This window comes from Nerophis lumbriciformis, linkage group LG24 (assembly GCF_033978685.3).
Source record: "Nerophis lumbriciformis linkage group LG24, RoL_Nlum_v2.1, whole genome shotgun sequence".
Taxonomy (NCBI): domain Eukaryota; kingdom Metazoa; phylum Chordata; class Actinopteri; order Syngnathiformes; family Syngnathidae; genus Nerophis; species Nerophis lumbriciformis.
The window spans coordinates 20435001-20459551 of NC_084571.2; the positions used below are offsets into that span (position 1 = coordinate 20435001).

Sequence of the window (24551 nt, forward strand, 5' to 3'; positions counted from 1 at the left end):
TTATAATGTTGGTCATTGATGGTGGTACTTGGAGCGCCAAGTTTGAGAACTACTGATATAAATCAACACAATCACTTAGCATTTTATCATTTAAGCAAGGTGTTTTGATGCTAGGCGATGGAGCAACTTTATGGATGTTTATATTATTTTATGTTTCACTTTTTTTCATATTGGTCTGTGGATTACTGGATCACTAGGAAGACGGTTGACAAAGCGCACCAACTCTTTTTAGCGTGGGACTTTTCAGGAGGAAATATAGTTGCGTTACCAACTTTTGTTGCTTCCTTATTTGTCATTATTAGTCTTTTCTCATGCATAGCAGCTGCAAGTGACTGTGACAGCTTGTAATAATTACGACTGTCAACTGGTTAAAAGTACCGATAGCTGTATCATTTGTCCAGAATCAGTCCTCCTGGACCCACCCACCCTATTAGGAACGGTACCTAAAAGTGCCGGTACTCAGACTACTCAGACAGTGCATTAAAAGTGATTTCTACTAAATGTGTGTGATTTGAAGAGGTTTTGAAGATGCTCCATGTCTTTGTGGAGCTCTACACTCTACAAACCCTTGAGTGGTCACCAGGTGTACCTGAGTAAATACTGGTAATGAGATGGTACCCATACCGATCTCTGTCCGTTGACGCTGGATACGTTGACGATGGAGCCTTTGGTTTTGATCAAGTGAGGCACACAGAGTTGAGTCAGGTGGTACACGGATCTGCAAAGCGGGAACAATAATACCTGACTTGACAACGTGGCATGGGCACGTCGCCATGGTGACACCGACCTGACGTTGATGTTCATGACCCTGTCGTACGTCGCCAAGTCCGAGGTCTCGATGCCGCCCATGGCCAAGACACCGGCGCTGTTCACCAGGACATCCAGTCGGCCGAAACGTGCGATAACGTCCTCCACCGTCCTCTTCACCGTGTACTCGTCAGTCAGGTCGCCTGGCACCAGCAGGGGCTGCATGGTGAAGGAGATGAACGAATCGAGTCTTTTGAACGGCTCTTTAAAGAGACCAATGAGAACCGTTTTTATGCACATGCAAATTCAGCCTCAGCGATTTCCCAACCTGCACGTGCTAACTGGACCAGAAAATGAGTCAGAGTTCAGAAAAAAATTGCAGCATTATACATGTATATACATATATGTACACATATATACATATACACAAATATACATATATACACATGTATATATATATATATATATATATATATATATATATATATATATATATATACACACACATGTATATATACATACACTGTATATATATATATATATATATATATATATATATATATATATATATATATATATATATATATATATATATATATATATACACATATATACAGGTAAAAGCCAGTAAATTAGAATATTTTGAAAAACTTGATTTATTTCAGTAATTGCATTCAAAAGGTGTAACTTGTACATTATATTTATTCATTGCACACAGACTGATGCATTCAAATGTTTATTTCATTTAATTTTGATGATTTGAAGTGGCAACAAATGAAAATCCAAAATTCCGTGTGTCACAAAATTAGATTACTACTTAAGGCTAATACAAAAAAGGGATTTTTAGAAATGTTGGCCAACTGAAAAGTATGAAAATGAAAAATATGAGCATGTACAATACTCAATACTTGGTTGGAGCTCCTTTTGCCTCAATTACTGCGTTAATGCGGCGTGGCATGGAGTCGATGAGTTTCTGGCACTGCTCAGGTGTTATGAGAGCCCAGGTTGCTCTGATAGTGGCCTTCAACTCTTCTGCGTTTTTGGGTCTGGCATTCTGCATCTTCCTTTTCACAATACCCCACAGATTTTCTATGGGGCTAAGGTCAGGGGAGTTGGCGGGCCAATTTAGAACAGAAATACCATAGTCCGTAAACCAGGCACGGGTAGATTTTGCGCTGTGTGCAGGCGCCAAGTCCTGTTGGAACTTGAAATCTCCATCTCCATAGAGCAGGTCAGCAGCAGGAAGCATGAAGTGCTCTAAAACTTGCTGGTAGACGGCTGCGTTGACCCTGGATCTCAGGAAACAGAGTGGACCGACACCAGCAGATGACATGGCACCCCAAACCATCACTGATGGTGGAAACTTTACACTAGACTTCAGGCAACGTGGATCCTGTGCCTCTCCTGTCTTCCTCCAGACTCTGGGACCTCGATTTCCAAAGGAAATGCAAAATTTGCATGGTTGGGTGATGGTTTGGGGTGCCATTGAATGCAATTACTGAAATAAATCAAGTTTTTCAAAATATTCTAATTTACTGGCTTTTACCTGTATATATAAATATATATTATTTTACACATAAAATATATAAATATAAATGTTTTAATCATAATTTCTAATTTAATTTTTTTCTAAAGAGTAGTAGTTCAAGCGTACAGACATTGGGTATGTACAAACCCCGTTTCCATATGAGTTGGGAAATTGTGTTAGATGTAAATATAAACTGATTACAATGATTTGCAAATCATTTTCAACCCATATTCAGTTGAATATGCTATAAAGACAACATATTTGATGTTCAAACTGATAAACTTTTTTTTTTTTGCAAATAATCATTAACTTTAGAAATTGATGTCAGCAACACGTGACAAAGAAGTTGGGAAAGGTGGCAATAAAAACTGATAAAGTTGAGGAATGATCATCAAACACTTATTTTGGAACATCCCACAGGTGAACAGGCAAATTGGGAACAGGTGGGTGCCATGATTGGGTATAAAAGTAGATTCCATGAAATGCTCAGTCATTCACAAACAAGGATGGGGCGAGGGTCAGCACTTTGTCAACAAATGCGTGAGCAAATTGTTGAACAGTTTAAGAAAAACCTTTCCCAACCAGCTATTGCAAGGAATTTAGGGATTTCACCATCTACGGTCCGTAATATCATCAAAGGGTTCAGAGAATCTGGAGAAATCACTGCACGTAAGCAGCTAAGCCCGTGACCTTCGATCCCTCAGGCTGTACTGCATCAACAAGTGACATCAGTGTGTAAAAGATATCACCACATGGGCTCAGGAACACTTCAGAAACCCACTGTCGGTAACTACAGTTGGTCGCTACATCTGTAAGTGCAAGTTAAAACTCTCCTATGCAAAACGAAAACCGTTTATCAACAACACCCAGAAACGCCGTTGGCTTTGCTGGGCCTGAGCTCATCTAAGATGGACTGATACAAAGTGGAAAAGTGTTCTGTGGTCTGACGAGTCCACATTTCAAATTGTTTTCCTAAGAGGAAAAGAACCATCCGGATTGTTATAGGCGCAAAGTTGAAAAGGCAGCATCTGTGATGGTATGGTGGTGTATTAGTGCCCAAGACATGGGTAACTTACACATCTGTGAAGGCGCCATTAATGCTGAAAGATACATACAGGTTTTGGAGCAACATATGTTGCCATCCAAGCAACGTTACCATGGACACCCCTGCTTATTTCAGCAAGACAATGCCAAGCCATGTGTTACATCAACGTGGCTTCATAGTAAAAGAGTGCGGGTACTAGACTGGCCTGCTTGTAGTCCAGACCTGTTTCCCATTGAAAATGTGTGGCGCATTATGAAGCCTAAAATACCACAACAGAGACCCTTGGACTGTTGAACAACTTAAGCTGTACATCAAGCAAGAATGGGAAAGAATTCCACCTGAGAAGCTTAAAAAATGTGTCTCCTCAGTTCCCAATTGTTTACTGAGTGTTGTTAAAAGAAAAGGTGATGTAACATAGTGGTGAACATGCCCTTTCCCAACTACTTTGGCACGTGTTGCAGCCATGAAATTTTAAGTTAATTATTATTTGCAAAAAAAAAAAAAAAGTTTATGAGTTTGAACATCAAATATTGTAGTGCATTCAATTGAATATGGGTTGAAAAGGATTTGCAAATCATTGTATTCCGTTTACATTTACATCTAACACAATTTCCCAACTCATATGGAAACGGGGTTTGTATAATAGTATAATGTTTTCTTATTTTTATTGTAGTTGTATTTATATTTTTTGTATCCATCGATGCATTTTATTCGTATACATTGTGTGTTGCTTCCTACATTGTTAAAATGCTACATATTTGTTGAGGTGAGGGAAAATTCAAACTGATGATGTCACTGCCAAACATGGATACGTGGCACCACCTTATGGAACGTTTACCATAAAAACACAACAACAAATGTTATTTTAGCCAATGTCTCTGAATAGTTCCCACCAAAACAGTAAAAAATTATTCTGTTCTACATTTTATCGTATAACCGATGATTGTTTCATTGATGAAAAGTTGCTTTCAAAACAACAACAAGGAAAGGCCCCTCAGGAACCAGCTCCCATCAAAGAGCCATAAGTCCCATCCTTATGGTAAATATGCATCAACTGGAAATAGAACACATCACACAGACCATCAGTGGATTGTCAATACCTCAGCTCCAGCGCCACATTCGGCACAGTCCTTGGCGACTTTCTTCAGACTTTCCAGGTCTCTGCCATTAAGCGCGAGCTCCGCGCCCATCTTAGCGAACAGGACAGACGTACCTGCACCGATGCCGGAGCTGGCACCTGTGATAAGGCACACCTTTCCCTTCAGGGAGGACACCTGCAACAACACCTGCATGCTAACTTTTGGCACCAATACAAAGCATGCAGACACAATTTTAAAACCAATCACAGACACGCTGACAGCCGATCAGGTGACAGTATCAACTTTTAAGTTTGGTTGCGACATCTTGTTGTCTCGTGCTTGATTCTTTGCGTGGAATGAAAAGAGAAAGTAAAAATGAAATAATAAAATAAAATAAATAAATAAAACAGGAAGTCTGGCACTTTTTGGATATTTGTAAACAGACCGTAGTCAGACCAATATGGTCTGTAAATGATGCAAGGCGCTCGTCCCCACCAAAGACTGAGAATACCACACCACCTTAGGTCACCATTTAGAGCACAGCTGTAACTTCCTGGCACTAAACCTGCAGAAAATAGTTCTTCTCAGGTTTCTCCATGTTTACATTTTCACACTTTGCACTATTTTCTTACATAATCCTTATTTTTGTACCTGCATTTTAACAGTTTATTGCTCAGTGTTCAATGTGATTTTTTATTTTGTTTACATTGTTTGATTGTTTTTGTTGACATTTCCTTTCTGCCTTGATAGCTGAGGGCATTCTAATCAGAGTTAGGTTACAATATAAATTAGAATGTTCACATTTCATATATTTTTCTCATGCTCCTTATTTGCAATTAGAAATATCAAAATGTATTGATATCGACCGATATAAAACACTTACATCGTGATACAGTTTCGCCCTTGTCCAAGTCTATTAAAGTCTATTAAATCACGTCTATTAAAGTCTATTACAAGTCTATTAAATCCGATAACGGAGCCCTGCATGTTGGCCAATACTGATATTGATCCGATGAATCATACAAACTTTTATCATTTTGTATTGAGGAATGTTAAAAAGTGAAATGAGTCAAACAGAACAATGCTCGGTATGAAAAAGGCTAACCTATTTATTATTAGGTGTCTGGAATGGACTTAGGCTGTCTTTCAGTTAAAGTGGAGAGGTAAGTGATTTTTGGCGACACAATAATTCCTTTAGTACTGCCCCTGAGGCAGTAAGTTAATATACGGACACATTTGTTATTGGATCATTTCTAATACACTTCTGCCTTGGAGACTGTGTAAGTAATATGGAATGGACTTAAGCTGTCTTTTAAGGTGAAGTGGAGCTGTAATTGTTTTTTTGGCGGCCACAATATTTCATGAAGTTAAGCTTATGACGCTGTAATTTGAATGATGCGGACACGTTTGTTGGTTTCTAATATGCTTCTGCCTTGGAGACTTTGTGTGTGTAAAGTAATATGCAATTATGATTATTTGATACTTGTACATATTGACAAATGTCACGTTTTACACTGCAATGTTGTTTAATTAAGGCAGTGCTTCTTCATTATATTCTGTTACGTATCATTTGTCAATAAAATTGTTATAAGTACACATCTGCATAACATTGTATCCTTATTAACATTAAATAAAACAAAAGAGAAAGACATAGATCAACTTACAACAAATAATAAAAATATTAACATTGCCTTTAGGTGCATCAATTTGCCTGAAATGAAAACAAATCTTATATAACAAAAACATTTTGTTGACCGCCTTCAGCCATATGATACTGAGAAATACAATTAAACAGACCCAATAAATAATAATGCATTCAAATTGATCAGCAACATTAACTCAGGAGCATAAAATATAAAACACTTTGACCTATGAAACTAAAACGAATAAAACTATTTGTGACGATTTTTCTTTTTAACAAATCAAAATGAGGAAGTCAGGATTCATGGCTACAATGAGCATGTTTTGTAGTGCTCAGCTTTTTTTGAAGCGTGATACTTCCTGATACTGATAAAGCATGTTCCCCGGGTCACACGCACCCTAACTATTTGAGAAGGTCTGAATTAAGGACACTTATTATGTATGTCTAGCTTGTGCGCTATTGTGTGCTGAGCTGCTGTGTAGCTGCTAGCTCCCTATAGCCTAGCACATACCTGGGCAAAATACGGACCACGGGCCACAAGCGGCCCATTAAGATTTCCAATCCGGCCCGCCAGACGTTCTATATCATTCTTTTAGACCTTTAACGTCAAAACTGTAGTCACCATTATGATGTGCAGTGATGTTTTTAATGACCGTAAGTCTTGAACTACAGAAAGTATTTCAATGGTCGAAATCTGCACTTTTGAGTGTTATAGGAATTATTACGGTAATCTTGGTCACAGCAGCTCAGACCAGGAACAAAGCAGAGTGGGCGGGGTTTGTTTTCAGAGCAGCCAGCCCCAAACACATGTGTCAGGAACAGATGTGGAAGCACATTTTTACAACAAAGATCTGCATACAAGTGATAATATAAGTGATAATATGGTAGGTGTTTATTACACTTTGCATTCATATTTTGTTACATTTTTGTTGTGTTTTGCTTCATTGTAAAAGATGTCTATGGGGGAGCTGGTCTGAGAAGTAAAATATGTTCATATGTTGTTAATATTCAGTGTTTTATTGTTTTTAGTTAATATTGTAAATCCCACTTTCTTTATTTTCATGTACATTTTGGGTGTCCCATTCAGTAAAAAACTGTAAAATTCCATTCCAGTTTTTTGAGGTGGTCTGTCATAACTTTTTTAGAACTCTATCGGACATTGTGACTTTTGGTATTAGTGTTCCTGAAAAAAAGGGAACCAAACACACATACTGTACAGCAGCTTTTTACAGCTAAATGTGTATATATAATTTATACACACATCCACATTTTTGATTGATTGATTGATTGATTTAAACTTTTATTAGTAGATTGCACAATACAGTACAACCATCCATCCATCCATTTTCTACCGCTTATTCCCTTCGAGGTCGCGGGGGGCGCTGGAGCCTATCTCAGCTACAATCGGGCGGAAGGCGGGGTACACGCTGGACAAGTCGCCACCTCATCGCAGGGCCAACACAGATAGACAGACAACACTCACACTCACATTCACACACTAGGGCCAATTTAGTGTTGCCAATCAACCTATCCCCAGGTGCATGTCTTTGGAGGTGGGAGGAAGCCGGAGTACCCGGAGGGAACCCACGCAGTCATATTCCGTACAATTCACCACTAAATGGTTAACACCCCAATAAGTTTTTCAACTTGTTTAAGTTGGGGTCCACGTTAATCAATTCATGGTACATTGGCCCCCCAGACACATTTTTTCTCTCAATGTGGCCCCCCCGAGTCAAAAAAATTGGCCAGCTCTGGCCTCGCATGTTTATTTTTTAGTAAATAACTTAACTAAAATGGAAGACTGGAGCAACTGTCCATGAAATATCATCCGATACTTTTTTTTTTTTTTTTTAACTGATCTCAGGTCGATGTAGATATTGGATTGGGACACCACTAGAATGAAGCCACGTAGAATGAAATGTGACAAGTCTTTGTTTTCTTTTTATCAAATAACTTATTTTAAGCGGTGGATATTTATATAATGTCAACTAGTACTTCAGTAAATGTTGTTAGATAGTTTTAATGTAATTGCTATAATTACATTTCAAATGTAGTCGTACACATAGACATCTTATAAGTAGATGCTGCTGTGACGCAAGAAATTCAGCCGCCATCTTGAAGTGGTGATGAGGAGCCGGCGGGTAGCCTAAACTGACAGTTGATTGGTAGAAAACAAAGATGCCGGGCTGGTGTTCAGCGTTTTCCTGCTCAAATGAGCAGACTGTTGAAAATAGGAATCGGTGGATTACTTTTCACAAGTAAGATTTAACATTAACGTACTATTGGTTGTAAGGCTGGGCGATATATCGAATATACTCGATATATCGCGGGTTTGTCTCTGTGCGATATAGAAAATTACTATATCGTGATATTCGAGTATACCTTCTCACGCAGTTGCTTTTAGCTGCAGGCATTACACTACAGGCTGTTCTCACTTTCTTGTGTCTCCTCACAGAGACGTAAAACAAGCACACCTTACATACGTCACATAGTGTCGCGCGTGCAACGTCATACGCCCTCGCCGAGCAGAGAGGTAGCGGCGTGAGTAACGTTAGCTGTGATGCTAGCAGTGCGGTGCGAGTGGTAATACGAGAGAAAGAAGGTGCCAATCTGGTAACAAATGGAGGAATAATTAATTCCCAAGAAAAACAGCACGGGGTCCATCGTCTGGCGGTGGTTTGGCTTCAAGCGGGAAGATGTCGAACAGACAACCGTAATATGTCAAGTATGCGGCCAAAGCGTTGCTACAAAAAGTATCAGCACTACTAATGCAGCATAATTTGAAAAGTCACCCGCTAGAGAATGAAGAGTGCTTGAAACTCCGCATGTCAACGTCTCCGTTCGGTGCCACACCAACAAAATGCAGAAGCAACCATTTCCACATCAACACCGTATGAAAAAATAGTCAACAACAGAAGGAGATAACGTCCGCAGGAACCTACCACATAGCGAAGGACATACACTATTTGATTTCCTAGTATGTAGCTCATTTTTATTTGACAATTATTGAAATATTTTGTGTGCCATCATGCACAAAAGTGCACTTTATTTGCTTTAAAATATTGTAGTGGTGTTCTGTACAAAAAGTGCACTTTAATTTAGTGTTGTTTTGATATTTCATCTTAGTGACATCATGCACAAAAGTGAACTAATAGCTTGTTTTAAAATGTCTCTGACAATCTTGCACTTTCTGTTTGGTAATGACATGAATGTTTGTGCCACTGCTTAATAACTGTTTAATAAATACACTTTTGGTAAATTGACTAAGTTGTGGTTTTCCTCTCTGCATGAAAGTTTAAAATGAGCATATATTAATGCAGTATGAACAAGAATGTTTTAATGTAGACACATATAATCATCATACTGCTGTGATTATATGCATCAAGTGTTTATTCAAGGGTAAGGCAAAATATCGATATATATCGTGTATCGTGACATGGCCTAAAAATATCCAGATATTAATAAAAGGCCATATCCCCCAGCCCTATGCGGAAGCACATTTTTACAACAAATATCTGCATAAAAGTGATAATATATTATATTGTAGGTGTTTATTACACTTTGCATTCATATTTTGTTACATTTTTGTTGTTTTGCTTTGTTGGAAAAAACGTCTATGGAGGAGCTGGTCTGAGAAGCAAAATATGTTCATATGTTGTTAATATTCAGTGTTTTATTGTTCATAATTCATATTGTAAATCCCACTTTCTTTATTTTCATGTACATTTTGGGTGTCCCAATCAGTAAAAAACTGTAAAATTCCCTTCCGTTTTTTTTAGGTGGTCTGTCATAACTTTTTTAGAACTCTATCGGACATTGTGACTTTTGGTATTAGTGTTCCTGAATAAAAGGGAACCAAACACACATACTGTACAGCAGATATTTACAGCTAAATGTGTATATATCATTTATACACACATACACATTTTTGATTGATTGATTGATTCAAACTTTTATTAGTAGATTGCACAGTACAGTACATATTCCGTACAATTGACCACTAAATGGTTAACACCCGAATACGTTTTTCAACTTGTTTAAGTCGGGGTCCACGTTAATCAATTCATGGTACATTGGCCCCCCAGACCCATTTTTTCTCTCAATGTGGCCCCCCGAGTCAAAATATTTGCATGTTTATTTTTTGTAAATAACTTGACTAAAATGGAAGAAAAGAGCAACTGTCCAGCATTTTTTCTTTTAGATGAAATAAAATCCGATAATTTGTTTTTGTTTTAACTGATCTCAGGTCAATATCGATATTGGATTGGGACACCACTAGAATGAAGCCAAGTCGAATGAAATGTGACAAGTCTTTGTTTTGTTTTTATCAAATAACTTCTTTTAAGCGGTGGATATGTATATAATGTCAACTAGTACTTCAGTAAATGTTGTTAGATAGTTTTAATGTACTAACTGCTATAGTAGAATTACATTTCAAATGTAGTCGTACACTAACAGTGAGCTCGGCTTCTTCCTACTACTTTTCCAACATGTTGAATCAAGCAAAACGTGTTATTTCTTATTACGCGTGTCTGGGAGCGAACAGTTACTTACTTTAAACGCGTCGCTGAAAGCCATTTGTGATGTTTTAATGTGTCCGAGCCAACGTGGTCACGTCGCTCTCGTGTCAGCACTTCTGGGGTGAGCTCAGCGTCGAGCTCTGATTGGATTATATTATGTGACGTTTATGTGAAACATGACCGAAGGTCACGTGCTGTATTGTTTCTCCTGACTGTCGACAAGCTTACAATTCGCTCGGTAAGCACAATAAATCATTGTTTTATTGACCTAATTATATCAAATTTGTAATTGACTTATAGGTCCTTTTAGGATATGTTGAAGTGCATGTGTTGTGGAATATATATTATAAAATAACAATCCATCCATCCATCCGCTTGTCCCCTCTGGGGTCGCGCGAGGGGGGGGGGACTCTTCTTATAGAATATGGGAACTCATTTGTGCACAAAACGTAAGTTAGTTTTAGATCATCCGATACTGTACACATGAATTATGTCTAACAACACGTAACCGACAAAGCCTTTAAGGTCTTAATAACAAATATTGTTATTTTAAAGTATGTTATATTTAATTCAAGCACATTCTCTGCATTTGACATTAACGCACACACAAAACAATGCCTAATGAAATTTCACACAACAAAAGCAGGGTACGCTTTTATTATGAATACTATATAATATATTTGTGTTAAATTTTATATTAAAACTTGAAACTGTGATTTAAATGATAAAAAGATGGCAAAAAATGACACATTTTCAAATGTACAGTTTATCAATAACAATTAAAATAATACAACCTATTTACTTTTAACTGAACATTATCTTCCTGTTGCTTTCTTCACGTGGTCAAATCTACCCAGCAAAGGGGTTGGCGTGGATCGTTACGTCTTTAATCCGACTTTCCGTCAACGGCCGGAATGTCTTTTCGTGTACAGGAAGTTTCTCCAGCTCATCCAGCGATTCCATGCCGTCGATGATCCTGAAATTGAACATGTGACATTTTCGTGAAAGGTATAACCTTGAGATGTGACACCTGCGAATGAATCGAGTCTTTTGGGAGCCGTTTTTTTATGCACGTGCAAATTTAGCGTCAACAATTGCTCACTCTTTTAAATAATATACAAAACCCAAAAGCAGTGACATTGTCACGTTGTGTAAATGGTAAATAAAAAGAGAATACAATGATTAGCAAATCCTTTTCAACTTATATTCAATTGAATAGACTGCAAAGACAAGATATTAAACATCCATACTGGAAAACTGTTATTTTTTGAAAATATTAGCTCATTTGGAATTTGATGCCTGCAACGTGTTTCAAAAAATCTGGCACAAGGGGCAAAAAAGACTGAGAAAGTTGAGTAATGCTCATCAAACACTTATTTGGAACATCCCACAGGTGAACAGGCTAAATGGGAACAGGTGGGTGCCATGATTGGGTATAAAAGCAGTTTCCATGAAATGCTCAGTCATTCACAAACAAGGACGGGGCAAGGGTCACCACTTTGTCAACAAATGCCTGAGCAAATTGTCCAACAGTTTAAGAACAACATTTCTCAACCAGCTATTGCAATGAATTTAGGGATTTCACCATCTACGGTCTGTAATATCATCAAAAGGTTCAGAGAATTTGGTGAAATCACTGCACGTAAGCGATGATATTACGGACCTTCGATCCCTCAGGCGGTACTGCATCAAATAGAGACATCAGTGTGTAAAGGATATCACCACATGGGCTCAGGAACACTTCAGAAAACCACTGTCAGTAACTAGATTTGGTCGCTACATCTGTAAGTGCAAGTTAAAACTGTACTATGCAAAGCAAAAGCCAATTATCAACAACACCCAGAAACGCTGCCGGCTTTGCTGGGCCCGAGCTCATCTAAGATGGACTGATGCAAAATGGATAAGTGTTCTGTGGTCTGACGAGTCCACATTTCAAATTGTTTTTGGAAACTGCGGACGTTGTGTCCTCCGGACCAAAGAGGAAAAGAACCATCCGGATTGTTATAGGCGCAAAGTTGAAAAGCCAGCATCTGTGATGGTATGGGATTGTATTAGTGCCCAAGGCATGGGTAACTTACACATCAGTGAAGGCACAATTAATGCTGAAAGGTACATACAGATTTTGGAGCAACATATGTTGTCATCCAAGCAACGTTATCATGGAAGCCCCTGCTTATTTCAGCAAGACAATGCCAAGCCACGTGTTACAACAGTGTGGCTTCGTAGTAAAAGAGTGCAGGTACTAGACTGGCCTGCCTGTAGTCCAGACCTGTCTCCCATTGAAAATGTGTGGTGCAATATGAAGGCTAAAATATCAGAAGGGAGACTGTTGAACAACTTAAGCTGTACACCAAGCAAGAATGGGAAATAATTCCACTTCAAAAATGTGTCTCCTCAGTTCCCAAACCTTTACTGAGTGTTGTTAAAAGGAAAGGCCATGTAACACAGTGGTAAAAATGCCCCTGTGACAACTTTTTTGTAATGTGTTGCTGCCATTAAATTCTAAGTTAATGATTATTTGCAAAAAAAAAAAAAGTTTCTCAGTTGGAACGTTAAATATATTGTCTTTGCAGTCTATTCAATTGAATATAAATTGAAAAAGATTTGCAAATTATTGTATTCGGTTGTTATTTACCATTTACACAACGTGACAACTTCATTGGTTTTGGGTTTTGTAATTATTTATATGGATTCATTTTTCAGGTTCATAATTGTGATGGGTGCCAACAATGCACATACTTTCCAAACACGGTGTACTTCATGTCCAGATGTGGCTGTTTGGCATAGGTGAAGAAAAACTGGGAGCCGTTTGTGTTGGGACCGTTGTTTGCCATGGAGACCACGCCTCTAACGTTATGCTGGGTGGGGGAAAAAACACAATTTTACACCCGCAAAGCAGGCAAAAAGTGAAATCAGCAAAAATCCCACAAACTTTTAAATGCTCGCTGAACTCATCTTCAAACTTGCGTCCCCAAATACTTGTCCCTCCTTTGCCAGTGCCTGCAAGATTTCACACACATGGATGGAGGGAATATCATATTAAATATTGTGAGTCACAGCATTTCCCACCTAGGCCTTCAGTGATGTCCTTCTTAGTCCGACTTCAATAAATCCCTCTCAAAATACAATCATTTATGTCGCCACATGACCATGGCTTGAAAAATACAACACACGTGTGCACTACTGTCCATTGAATCACCTCAATGTGTCACCAGTGTACAAAACGGGCTATTTTTTTGCGCATTTAAAAATCAATAAACCCGCATCCGACGTGGTACTGTCAAAACTAAAATAATTGTAAAAAACATTGAATGTGAAAAAATATATTTGAACTCACAATACCGCTCGTAGTTGGTTGATTCGAGTGGAAGTGGCAGGCAAACCATTTCACCGCCAGGACAGCTTAACTCGTTTCCGGGGTCGGCAGACCTCATCTCACAAGATCTAGTCTCTCTTTAAACATCCTTCTTGAAAATGCCCTTCCAAATATATATCTGCCACCTAATCAACATTTTGCTCTGCTTCTTTGTTGGTTAAAAAAGTGAGTGCCGCTGATTTCTCCGCTGGCCGGGTATGGCTCCGGTGCCACTTACTGCTTTCGTAAATCGCAACTTGTGATTGGATACTTGGGAGTGATAAGTGAGTATCCAACCACAGCCGCATTCCACGTAAGGCTACCTAGATGGGCTACTGTCAACAACTCGTGATCTGATCGCTACTGTCTGTTAATTACACTAATGTTGGTTCAGAAGGTCTCCGGCAGAATTCATACAGCGCTGGCAACAAGCTAGCTGAATTCTGATTGGATAAAAGCTTTAACTTAAAAAACAGCAACACTGGAGCCTAATATGACATGAAGACAATATGATGAATACTTGTATATATTTATGAAAAAGTAAATAAAAAATAAAACGGATTTTTATTAATTTATGATCATGATTTATGTTCGGCCTGACTGCACACTACTGGTGTATTCTCCTACCTGTCGGGTCTCCGGTTTGCACCATGAAGCCTTTAATGTTGCGGTGGAAGATGCAACCTTTGTAGAAGCCGCTGGCACACAGAGCCAGGAAGTTCTTTCAAAATAAAATAGTGAAAACATTAGGATGCTTTTACTAATTAAAGCTACTACGGTTGTCAAGAAATATCCATACTTTGATAGCAACAAGCAAGAACAAGGTTGTTTTATGGTACATTGCAAACATACAATGAACAAAAAAACCAGCACAAATGGAAAAACAAAGCAAAAAGGCATACAATGTTGATTTGAATAAAAACAAAACGCCTTTTTATTAGCCTCTTTCAATACAAATGACATGACGTTCATATTGAAATAATATTTGTTTTAAAGAGGCTCCACGCCACTGCTGTTCTTTTTACAATACAATTTACTATTATTTATGACCATATCTATAAGGACAATATTTTCTATTTAGGTATGCTGGGAGAATATAGAACACTACTGTTCTTTTTGTAGAGTCGCTTGGCAGCTGAGACTACAATTTCAATTATGTGTAAAAAGATGTTGATCTTAAATATTTGACACTTATTTCAAACAATTTTCAGAAATTTTGCCACACCTAGTGTGTGTGTGACAATCATTGGTACTGTAACTTAACTTAACTTAAAAGTAGTTAATTCAAAAGTACTTGGGTTTAGTTTTTTTGTTTGTTTTATCGTGGTATTGGATAAGTATTGGAAATCATTGAAACTCATAGGTTTTGACTACTCTAGCTTTTCATTTTGCCCGCCGAACATCAGCCAAATAGGCTTGACGAAACCATTCAAACTCGGGTTGATCGTGTATGCAGTACTCCCGCAATCCCCCAGGGGGCAACGGCGAGGCATATGCGTCACAGTGAAGCGTCAGTGGGGTGAGTAGAAGAAGACTACTCAATCAACCCTGGCAAAAAATCTAAATAAATTGCAAAAATCTGACTTTTAACAGCGACTGGACAGCAAAGTATGAATGCTCGAGTCATTGTTTCCTGTGGGACCTTTTAAGTGACGGACACATTGATCCAGACAAGCAGCTACAATGGTAGAAGTTTCATCACCAAACTTGGTCAAACATTATTATGTATCCATCCATCCATCCATCTATTTTCTACCGCTTGTCCCTTTCGGGCTCGCGGGGGGGTGCTGGAGCCTATCTCAGCTCGCAGGGCCAGCACAGATAGACAGACAACATTCACACTCACATTCACACACTAGGGACCATTTTAGTGTTGCCAATCAACCTATCATTTGTGCATAAACATATTTAGTTTGTTTTGTATTGAAATTGCCAACTTTGTGCTGTTTTTGTCAGAGTGTAACAATCAAACCTCCTTTAATACATGTAGTTCTAAATTTGAACAGTAGAGGGCAACAACGCGAATAGTGATAAGTCACATACAATGTTCGGTGTGTGAATGTTGTGTAATTCCTATACGTGTAAACATTTGTAGTTTACTGTGTGAATATATTTACACTAAACCTTCTATTTTATTTATGAAAAATACACAGGGGACGTTGAACTTTTGTTATGTTTATATTTGCAGTGTTATAAACCTAAACGAGGGAAGAAGTGTAAAGAAATAAAACGGAGGAAGGAAAATAATTCAAAAGAAGGAACATCAATCCTCAAGAACTGGAGGTTATTTTTCTTCGCACTGTTAACTAGCTGCGTACGCTGGAAACGTGTAGCGAGGGCAGAATAATGAACGTGTTGACAGTGCAGCGTGAAAGCCGATGGGTTTACTTTGCAATTAAGTCAACAGTCTTAAAGAAATATAACCTGCGGGAGGGAATTTTTGACGAAATATCCACATTTCACAGATGTCAAACTCAAGGCCCGGGGGCCAGATCTGGCCGGCGACATTATTTTATCTGGCCCGAAACACTTGGAAATGATGTGTCAATAGAGTACTTCATATTTTCTCACTAAATGAATTTTTTTTTTTCATTTTGACAGAAAAAAATAAATGTACTGCTTGAAATTGCATACATTTTATACTTTAATAGTATTCAATATTGCAACCAATATTACAGCATATTATTATACTTTCCAAACATATTTTTGTCTAAATAAAAACAAGTATTTTTATTTAACTTTACAGCAAACTACCCATCAAATTAATAAAAATGACAATACATTTTACGTTGTTCTTACAGCATATTACTGTAAATAAAATAAAAACTACCATTTTTTTGCGTTAAAATTCTGTTGACTGAGCTGCCATATTTTTACTGTCAAATCTTGTTTTTAACAGTGTATTACTGTAGAAAAACTGACAGCTAAGTTGCCACAATAAAAAAGGAACTGGTACTGTTTTTCCATGAACAATAAAATGGTGTAAAAATTCTGGCAAGTAAGTTGCCAACTTTTTCCGTAAAAAAAACAAAAAGCAAAACAGTGGTACTGTTTCTGTATTTACCATAAAATGTTGTAAAAAATAAAGAAAATAATGAAATCCAGAGGCATATTCATACAGTATTCACTGTTCCAAGCGGCCCTCTGATGGCAGCCATAACTGCCATGTGGCCCTCAATGAAAACCACTCGGACATCCCTGATGTACAAACCCCGTTTCCATATGAGTTGGGAAATTGTGTTAGATGTAAATATAAACGGAATACAATGATTTGCAAATCATTTTCAACCCATATTCAGTTGAATATGCTACAAAGACAACATATTTGATGTTCAAACTGATAAATTTTATTTTTTTGCAAATAGTCATTAACTTTAGAATTTGATGCCAGCAACACGTGACAAAGAAGTTGGGAAAGGTGGCAATAAATACTGATAAAGTTGAGGAATGCTCATCAAACACTTATTTGGAACATCCCGCAGGTGAACAGGCAAATTGGGAACAGGTGGGTGCCATGATTGGGTATAAAAGTAGATTCCATGAAATGCTCAGTCATTCACAAACAAAGATGGGGCGAGGGTCACAACTTTGTCAACAAATGCGTGAGCAAATTGTTGAACAGTTTAAGAAAAACCTTTCTCAACAAGCTATTGCAAGGAATTTAGGGATTTCACCATCTACGGTCCGTAATATCATCAAAGGGTTCAGAGAATCTGGAGAAATCACTGCACGTAAGCAGCTAAGTCCGTGACCTTCGATCCCTCAGGCTGTACTGAATCAACAAGTGACATCAGTGTGTAAAGGATATCACCACATGGGCTCAGGAACACTTCAGAAACCCACTGTCAGTAACTACAGTTGGTCGCTACATCTGTAAGTGCAAGTTAAAACTCTCCTATGCAAGGCGAAAACCGTTTATCAACAACACCCAGAAATGCCGTCGGCTTCCCTGGGCCTCAACTCATCTAAGATGGACTGATACAAAGTGGAAAAGTGTTCTGTGGTCTAACGAGTCCACATTTCAAATTGTTTTTGGAAACTGTGGACGTCGTGTCCTCTGGACCAAAGAGGAAAAGAACCATCCGGATTGTTATAGGCGCAAAGTTGACAAGCCAGCATCTGTGATGGTATGGGGGTGTATTAGTGCCCAAGACATGAGTAACTTACACATCTGTGAAGGCGCCATTAATGCTGAAAGGTACATACAGGTTTTGGAGCAACATATGTTGCCATCCAAGCAACGTTATCATGGACGCCCCTGCTTATTTCAGAAAGACAATGCCAAGCCACGTGTTACATCAACGTGGCTTCATAGTAAAAGAGTGCGGGTACTAGACTGGCCTGCCTGTAGTCCAGACCTGTCTCCCATTGAAAATGTGTGGCGCATTATGAAGCCTAAAATACCACAACGGAGACTCCCGGACTGTTGAACAACTTAAGCTGTACATCAAGCAAGAATGGGAAAGAATTCCACCTGAGAAGTTTAAAAAATGTGTCTCCTCAGTTCCCAAACGTTTACTGAGTGTTGTTAAAAGGAAAGGCCATGTAACACAGTGGTGAACATGCCCTTTCCCAACTACTTTGGCACGTGTTGCAGCCATGAAATTCTAAGTTAATTATTATTTGCAAAAAAAAAAATAAAGTTTATGAGTTTAAACATCAAATATCTTGTCTTTGTAATGCATTCAACTGAATATGGGTTGAAAAGGATTTGCAAATCATTGTATTCCGTTTATATTTACATCCAACACAATTTCCCAACTCATATGGAAACGGGGTTTGTAGTTGAATAGCCCGGATTACTGAAATGACTTTACTGTGATAACTTTTAAAATCTACAATTAAATTAAATGTTGATATTGTGCCAGATGAGTAAGTCCATTCTTGCTCTTTTGCTGTTAGATTTGAATAATACATATCAGCTTTTTTGTGATTATATTCAGCGATATCATCACAGAGCATTCCAATAATATTTCCCTGGCAGTAGCAATCAGTACTTAGCATGATTATCTTTATTAATATTTCATCAATGTTGTGGACTTTGATTATTAAACATGCATGAAGGAACTCTTCCGGTTGGCGGATTTAACCACCAGGAAGTACCGGTAAATGAATACAAAGTGTCGTGATTGGTGAATGAGTTCCTTCACAAGTAGTTGTATGTGGCCTTAAAGTAAACGTCAACAATGGCTGAATAATTGCACTCACCTCGCACGACTTCGGTGCACGTTCACAAAATAATTCAATCTTGAAGTCTCCTAGATCCGAGTGAAGAGTAACAGCCTGCACAAAGAACGACATAAGACATGCACTTTAAGCAGCAATATTACGAGTCAATCTTGTTGATTAACGCCAAACAACCCGTGCGGTACTTCTACACATCCTAACTAACAACCGAAAACGAGCATATACATTCACGAAAAGTAATGTCGCTAGTTTTGGTTATGAAATATTACATTCCAGCAAGTTACCATTTTCAACTGAGTGAGGTTGTGCGAGTGCGTCGGCGAAACGTGTCCGTGTGACAGCATCTACGGTTGATGCTTGGTTCCGGTTATATTAACACATCTTTTAAATGGCCAAAATAAATAACACCTAATTATAACATCCATCCATCCATTTTCTACCGCTTATTCCCTTTTGGGGTCGCGGGGGGCGCTGGAGCCTATCTCAGCTACAATCGGGCGGAAGGCGGGGTACACCCTGGACAAGTCGCCACCTCATCGCAGGGCCAACACAGATAGACAGACAACATTCACACTCACATTCACACACTAGGGCCAATTTAGTGTTGCCAATCAACCTATCCCCAGGTGCATGTCTTTGGAGGTGGGAGGAAGGCGGAGTACCCGGAGGGAACCCACGCAGTCACGGGGAGAACATGCAAACTCCACACAGAAAGATCCCGAGCCCGGGATTGAACCCAAGACTACTCAGGACCTTCGTATTGTGAGGCAGATGCACTAACCCCTCTGCCACCCATTCATAAATCATTTAAAGAGTAATTTGACATAGAGTACGTGAACTAAACACGTATTTTTTAACCTGTTTTATTGAATGTACTCAATAACAAGAATGAAATATTCATGTGTAAAAAAAAAACGATTCTAATAATTATTATCAAATGGGTAACATGGCTAAGAAATAATGCAAAGAAACAAGACAAAAACACTAACATCACTCACTCATGCACACACACGCTTTTTTGTGCTAATCACAAATAGTAATACTTTAACAATAAAGTAAAAAACAACTCATCCTAATGAAACACAATTTAATAAATCTATAAATAAGTACTTAAATGTATCGATATTTGATTTAATGCAAAGTGGACGGCGTGGCGAAGTTGGTAGAGTGGACGTGCCAGCAATCGGAGGGTTGCTGGTTACTGGGGTTCAATCCCCACCTACTACCATCCTAGTAACGTCCGTTGTGTCCTTGGGCAAGACACTTCACCCCTTGCTCCTGATGGCTGCTGGTTAGCGCCTTGCATGGCAGCTCCCGCCATCAGTGTGTGAATGTGTGTGTGAATGGGTGAATGTGGAAATACTGCCAAAGCGCTTTGAGTACCTTAAAGGTAGAAAAGCGCTATACAAGTATAACCCATTCATCATTTATTTATTTACATGTATTTATTTAATAATAATATAATAATTAGATGTATTTTCTCATGAACCTGTGTCTTTGCCTCATTAATTTATTTTATCCTTAAAACTCAGCAAAATGATTAATTAAATCATGAAATCAATAATTTAAATGTTCTGTTGAAATAATCAAATGCACTTTTACATTAACTCAATTATTGACACACTTAATAACACATGTATTTAATTCCAATGATTATTAATGACAGATATAATTAAATATCCTCAGTTTAATTATTTTTGTCCAACTTGATCCTGGCAGTCATTATTCAGAGCACTAAAGATGTAGAACAAATACACAATAGTATATAGATAAGAAAACAAAATATGCTTTCGAAAAACATTAAAAAAAGTGAAAAAAAAGATGTACAGGCATACAACAAAAACAGACTGTCAATTATTAAAGTATGTGCTTTAAAAAAAAACATTTTTAATTTATTAATATATACAAACAATGAATTTGAAAATAAAATTGTCCTGCACCCGAGCTTCTCCATTAAAAATAACTGCACATTGTCTGCGAATCAAGGGAATCCAGGCATTTTATTTCATCTCTTTTTGATTTCACTTTATTGGTAAATAGAAAAAAAGAAAATCTGAAGAAAAAAAACAACTTATATCCATCAAGCTGCTACATCAACAGACATGTTTGATTGGTTAAGCAATTATGTTGGTTAAGTTGAATTAATTTGACATAGTCCAGGAGTAACATCAGTAATATCAGCGCCCATCACAGAATATTAGTAACAAATAAAACATAAACATTGATTTTATTTGCACATCAATTCAAGCTTGGCTTTGGCTGAATGCAATAGTCATGTTTAGTATTGCTTCGTTTCATTGAATATTTGTGTATTATAGTAAGTGTGTGCATTTTTTTTGTACAAAATTTGATCTCGATTTAACTTTTCATTTCATACACTCTCTCTTTACCAAATGTGATTAAATCGTTGCGTCTAGCAACGGCGTGTTAGCCAATGACTTTGGCTCGGGGGGGGGCGGGACTTCCGGGGAAAGATGGGAACGTGACGTTGTTTACAAAAAGTAAAGCGTTCCAGTTTTGCTGAATGTGTTTGTATCGCATCTTGTGCAATAAAGACAAGACAAACAAAGAAGTTGTATGAGCTGACATTCCTGGAATATTACAATATTAACAAATATCCAAACGAAGCTTTTTCTGATTAATATCAACGGGAAAAAAACAACCAATCACGACATCAACAAAGCCATCACGTGACCGCTGATCAACGTAGTAGAAAAAGAGAAACTTTGCCGCGTTTCGGGGCCAAAAACGTCAATAAGTGTACATGAAACATCAACAGCACGTGGAAACAGAAGGAGTTAAGGCAAACTGGCCAACTATTAGACTGTACCTACTCGTCTTTTTCTCACCACGACTACAGATACTTCACTTCTTGTGCTTCTGGTGAGCGTCCAACACTAATGTACAAAAGTGTCTTCATTTCCGCTTTTTTTCCCCTCAACGATGGACGTGTTTCTACACTTTTATAAAACAGGCTGGCCAAAAAAAAGTGTGCGATTTTACAAGGAATTAGCCAAAGCCTTCAGGTGACTGCGCATACACCTCTACGCGGGTCCCGTCTTATCGCGCACGTCTTCATTTTTTGTAAACACACTGTAAAGTAAACATCTGCAGATTCGACAGGAAATATAAATAAACTGGCAGCTTTCTCATCAGAATTCTACCGTAAAATCTACGTTTTTTTTTCTACAAATAGCAAATTGGTACAAAGCTTTTTTTTTTTATAGAGAATTACTGTAAATGGAAACACACTGTTATTTGTCAATAAAATACCATATTACTGTGAAATGTATTTTACTGTGCATTACTGCAAGGAGAAAAATGCTACCAGTTTTACAGGTAAAATTCTGGCAACTTAGCGACCATTTTTTACCGTAAAATCTCCGGTCATTGTTTTTACAGCGAATCACTGTAAATTGAAAAACGGTACCGCTGTTACTTTTACGGTAAAACCTACCAATTTACAGAAAAATACAGTTAATGGAAAACCGGTACTACTGTTATTTATACGGTAGTATGTTTATTACCATAAAATACCCAGTTGTAGTTTTGACAATAAATTATTGTAAATAGAAACATGACGCCACGGTTATTTTAACGATAAAATTCTGGCAACTGAGATACCAGTTGGTTTTTTTTACTGTAAAATAAATAAAAAAATTCAGTGAACTACTGTAAATGGCAAAACGGTACCACTGCTTTTTAGGGTAACATTCTGGCGACTGAGGTACCATTTTTTTCTTTTTTTTACTATAGATATTTTTTTCAGTGAATTAAGGTTAAATTCTGGTGACTGAGCTATGTTTTTTTTTTAACCGTAAAATCTACAGTAAATATTTATCCAGTGAATTACTGTAAATGAAAAAACGGTACCACTGTTATTTTTCAATAAAATAGCTTTTTACTGTAAAATCTATGGTTGCTTTTGCTGTGCATTACTGTAAGTGGAAATATGCTACCACTGTTTTCCTGGTAAAATTCCGGCAACTTATATACCAGTTTTTACCGTAAAATCCCCAGTCGTTTTTACAGTAAATGGAAAATCGGTACCACTGTTATTTTTACGGTTGAATTTTGGCAATTCAACTGCCAATTTTTTTTTTACCATAAAATCTAGAGTCACCGTTCTTTTATAGTGAATCACTGTAAATTGAAAAACGGTACCGCTGTTACTTTTACGGTAAAATCTACCGATTTACAGAAAATACAGTAAATGGAAAACCGGTACTACTGTTATTTATATGGTAGTTTGTTTTTTTACCGTAAAATCCCCAGTTGTAGATTTGACAATGAACTATTGTAAATAGAAACACAACACCATGGTTATTTCAACGATAAAATTCTGGCGACTGAGCAACCAGTTTTTTCTTTTTTTTTACCGTAAATAATTTTTTTCCCCCAGTGACTTACTGTAAATGGCAAAACGGTACCACTATTTTTTAAGGTAAAATTCTGGCGACTGAGCTACCATTTTTTTTAACGGTAGAATCTACAGTAAATGTTTTTCTAGTGAATTACTGTAAATTAAAAAATGGTACCACTGTTTTACTGGTAACATTCTGGCAACTTAGCAACCAGTTTTTACCGTAAAATCTACGATCATCGTTTTTACTGTGAATTACTGTAAATGGAAAATCTGTACCACTGTCATTTTTACAGTAAAACTCTGGCAATTGAACTGCCACATTTTTTTAACCATAAAATCTACAGTAGCCGTTCTTTTATAGTGAATCACTGTAAATTGAAAAACGGTACCGCTGTTACTTTTACGGTAAAATCCACCAATTTACAGAAAAATACAGTAAATGGAAAACCGGTACTACTGTTATTTATACAGTGGTTGTTGTTTTTTTACCGTAAAATCCCCAGTTGTAGTTTTGACAATGAATTATTGTAAATAGAAGCACGACACCACTGTTATTTTAACGATAAAATTCTGGCGACTGAGCTACCAGTTGTTGTTTTTTTACCGTAAAATTAAAAAAAAATTCAGTGAATTACTGTAAATGGCAAAACAGTACAACTGTTTTTTAGGGTAAAATTCTGGCGACTGAGCTACCAGTTTTTTCTTGTTTTACTATAAAATAAAAAACATTTTTCAGTGAATTAAGGTTAAATTCTTGTGACTGAGCTACGTTTTTTTTAACCGTAAAATCTACAGTAAATATTTCCCCAGTGAATTACTGTAAATGAAAAAAACGGTACCACTGTTGTTTTTCAATAAAATAGCTTTTTACTGTAAAATCTATGGTTGCTTTTGCTGTGCATTACTGTAAGTGGAAAAATGCTACCACTGTTTTACTGGTAAAATTCTGGCAACTTAGATACCAGTTTTTACCGTAAAATCCTCAGTCGTTTTTTATCCCCAGTTGTAGTTTTGACAATGAATTATTGTAAATAGAAACACGACACCGCGGTTATTTTAACGATAACATTCTGGTGACTGAG

General features: G+C 37.5%; 2 protein-coding genes across 2 annotated transcripts in view; both read right to left on the bottom strand.

Moving 5' to 3' along the window:
* Positions 1 to 10791, bottom strand: part of LOC133620617 (3-oxoacyl-[acyl-carrier-protein] reductase FabG) — a 12832-nt gene extending 2041 nt beyond the window's left edge. The window contains exons 1-4 of the mRNA XM_061982213.1: positions 10596 to 10791; positions 4421 to 4594; positions 788 to 966; positions 625 to 718 (exon numbers count right to left, since the gene is read on the bottom strand). Coding sequence (XP_061838197.1) covers positions 625 to 718; positions 788 to 966; positions 4421 to 4594; positions 10596 to 10619 — 471 coding nt within the window. The 5' untranslated portion in view covers positions 10620 to 10791. The remainder of the gene's footprint in view (positions 1 to 624; positions 719 to 787; positions 967 to 4420; positions 4595 to 10595) is intronic.
* Positions 10792 to 11311: 520 nt separating this feature from the next.
* ppil3 (peptidylprolyl isomerase (cyclophilin)-like 3) lies at positions 11312 to 19514 on the bottom strand. The gene is made up of 6 exons (XM_061982214.1): positions 19388 to 19514; positions 19125 to 19199; positions 14544 to 14637; positions 13494 to 13561; positions 13301 to 13419; positions 11312 to 11537 (listed from the first exon to the last, which is right to left on the bottom strand). Exons 1-6 carry the CDS (start codon positions 19445 to 19447, stop codon positions 11411 to 11413), a joined length of 543 nt encoding a protein of 180 aa, XP_061838198.1. The 5' UTR covers positions 19448 to 19514; the 3' UTR covers positions 11312 to 11410.
* Positions 19515 to 24551: the final 5037 nt, after the last annotated feature.

Bases quoted from the DNA above. Each gene is read 5' to 3' on its own strand.
- ppil3 (XM_061982214.1), bottom strand. From the start codon at position 19,447: ATGCTGTCACACGGACACGTTTCGCCGACGCACTCGCACAACCTCACT. The intron at 19,200-19,387 runs GTAACTTGCTGG...TTCTTTGTGCAG, and splicing joins ACCTCACTCAGTTGAAAATG to GCTGTTACTCTTCACTCGGA. The intron at 13,420-13,493 runs GTTTGTGGGATT...TCCCCCACCCAG, and splicing joins AGTTCAGCGAGCATTTAAAA to CATAACGTTAGAGGCGTGGT.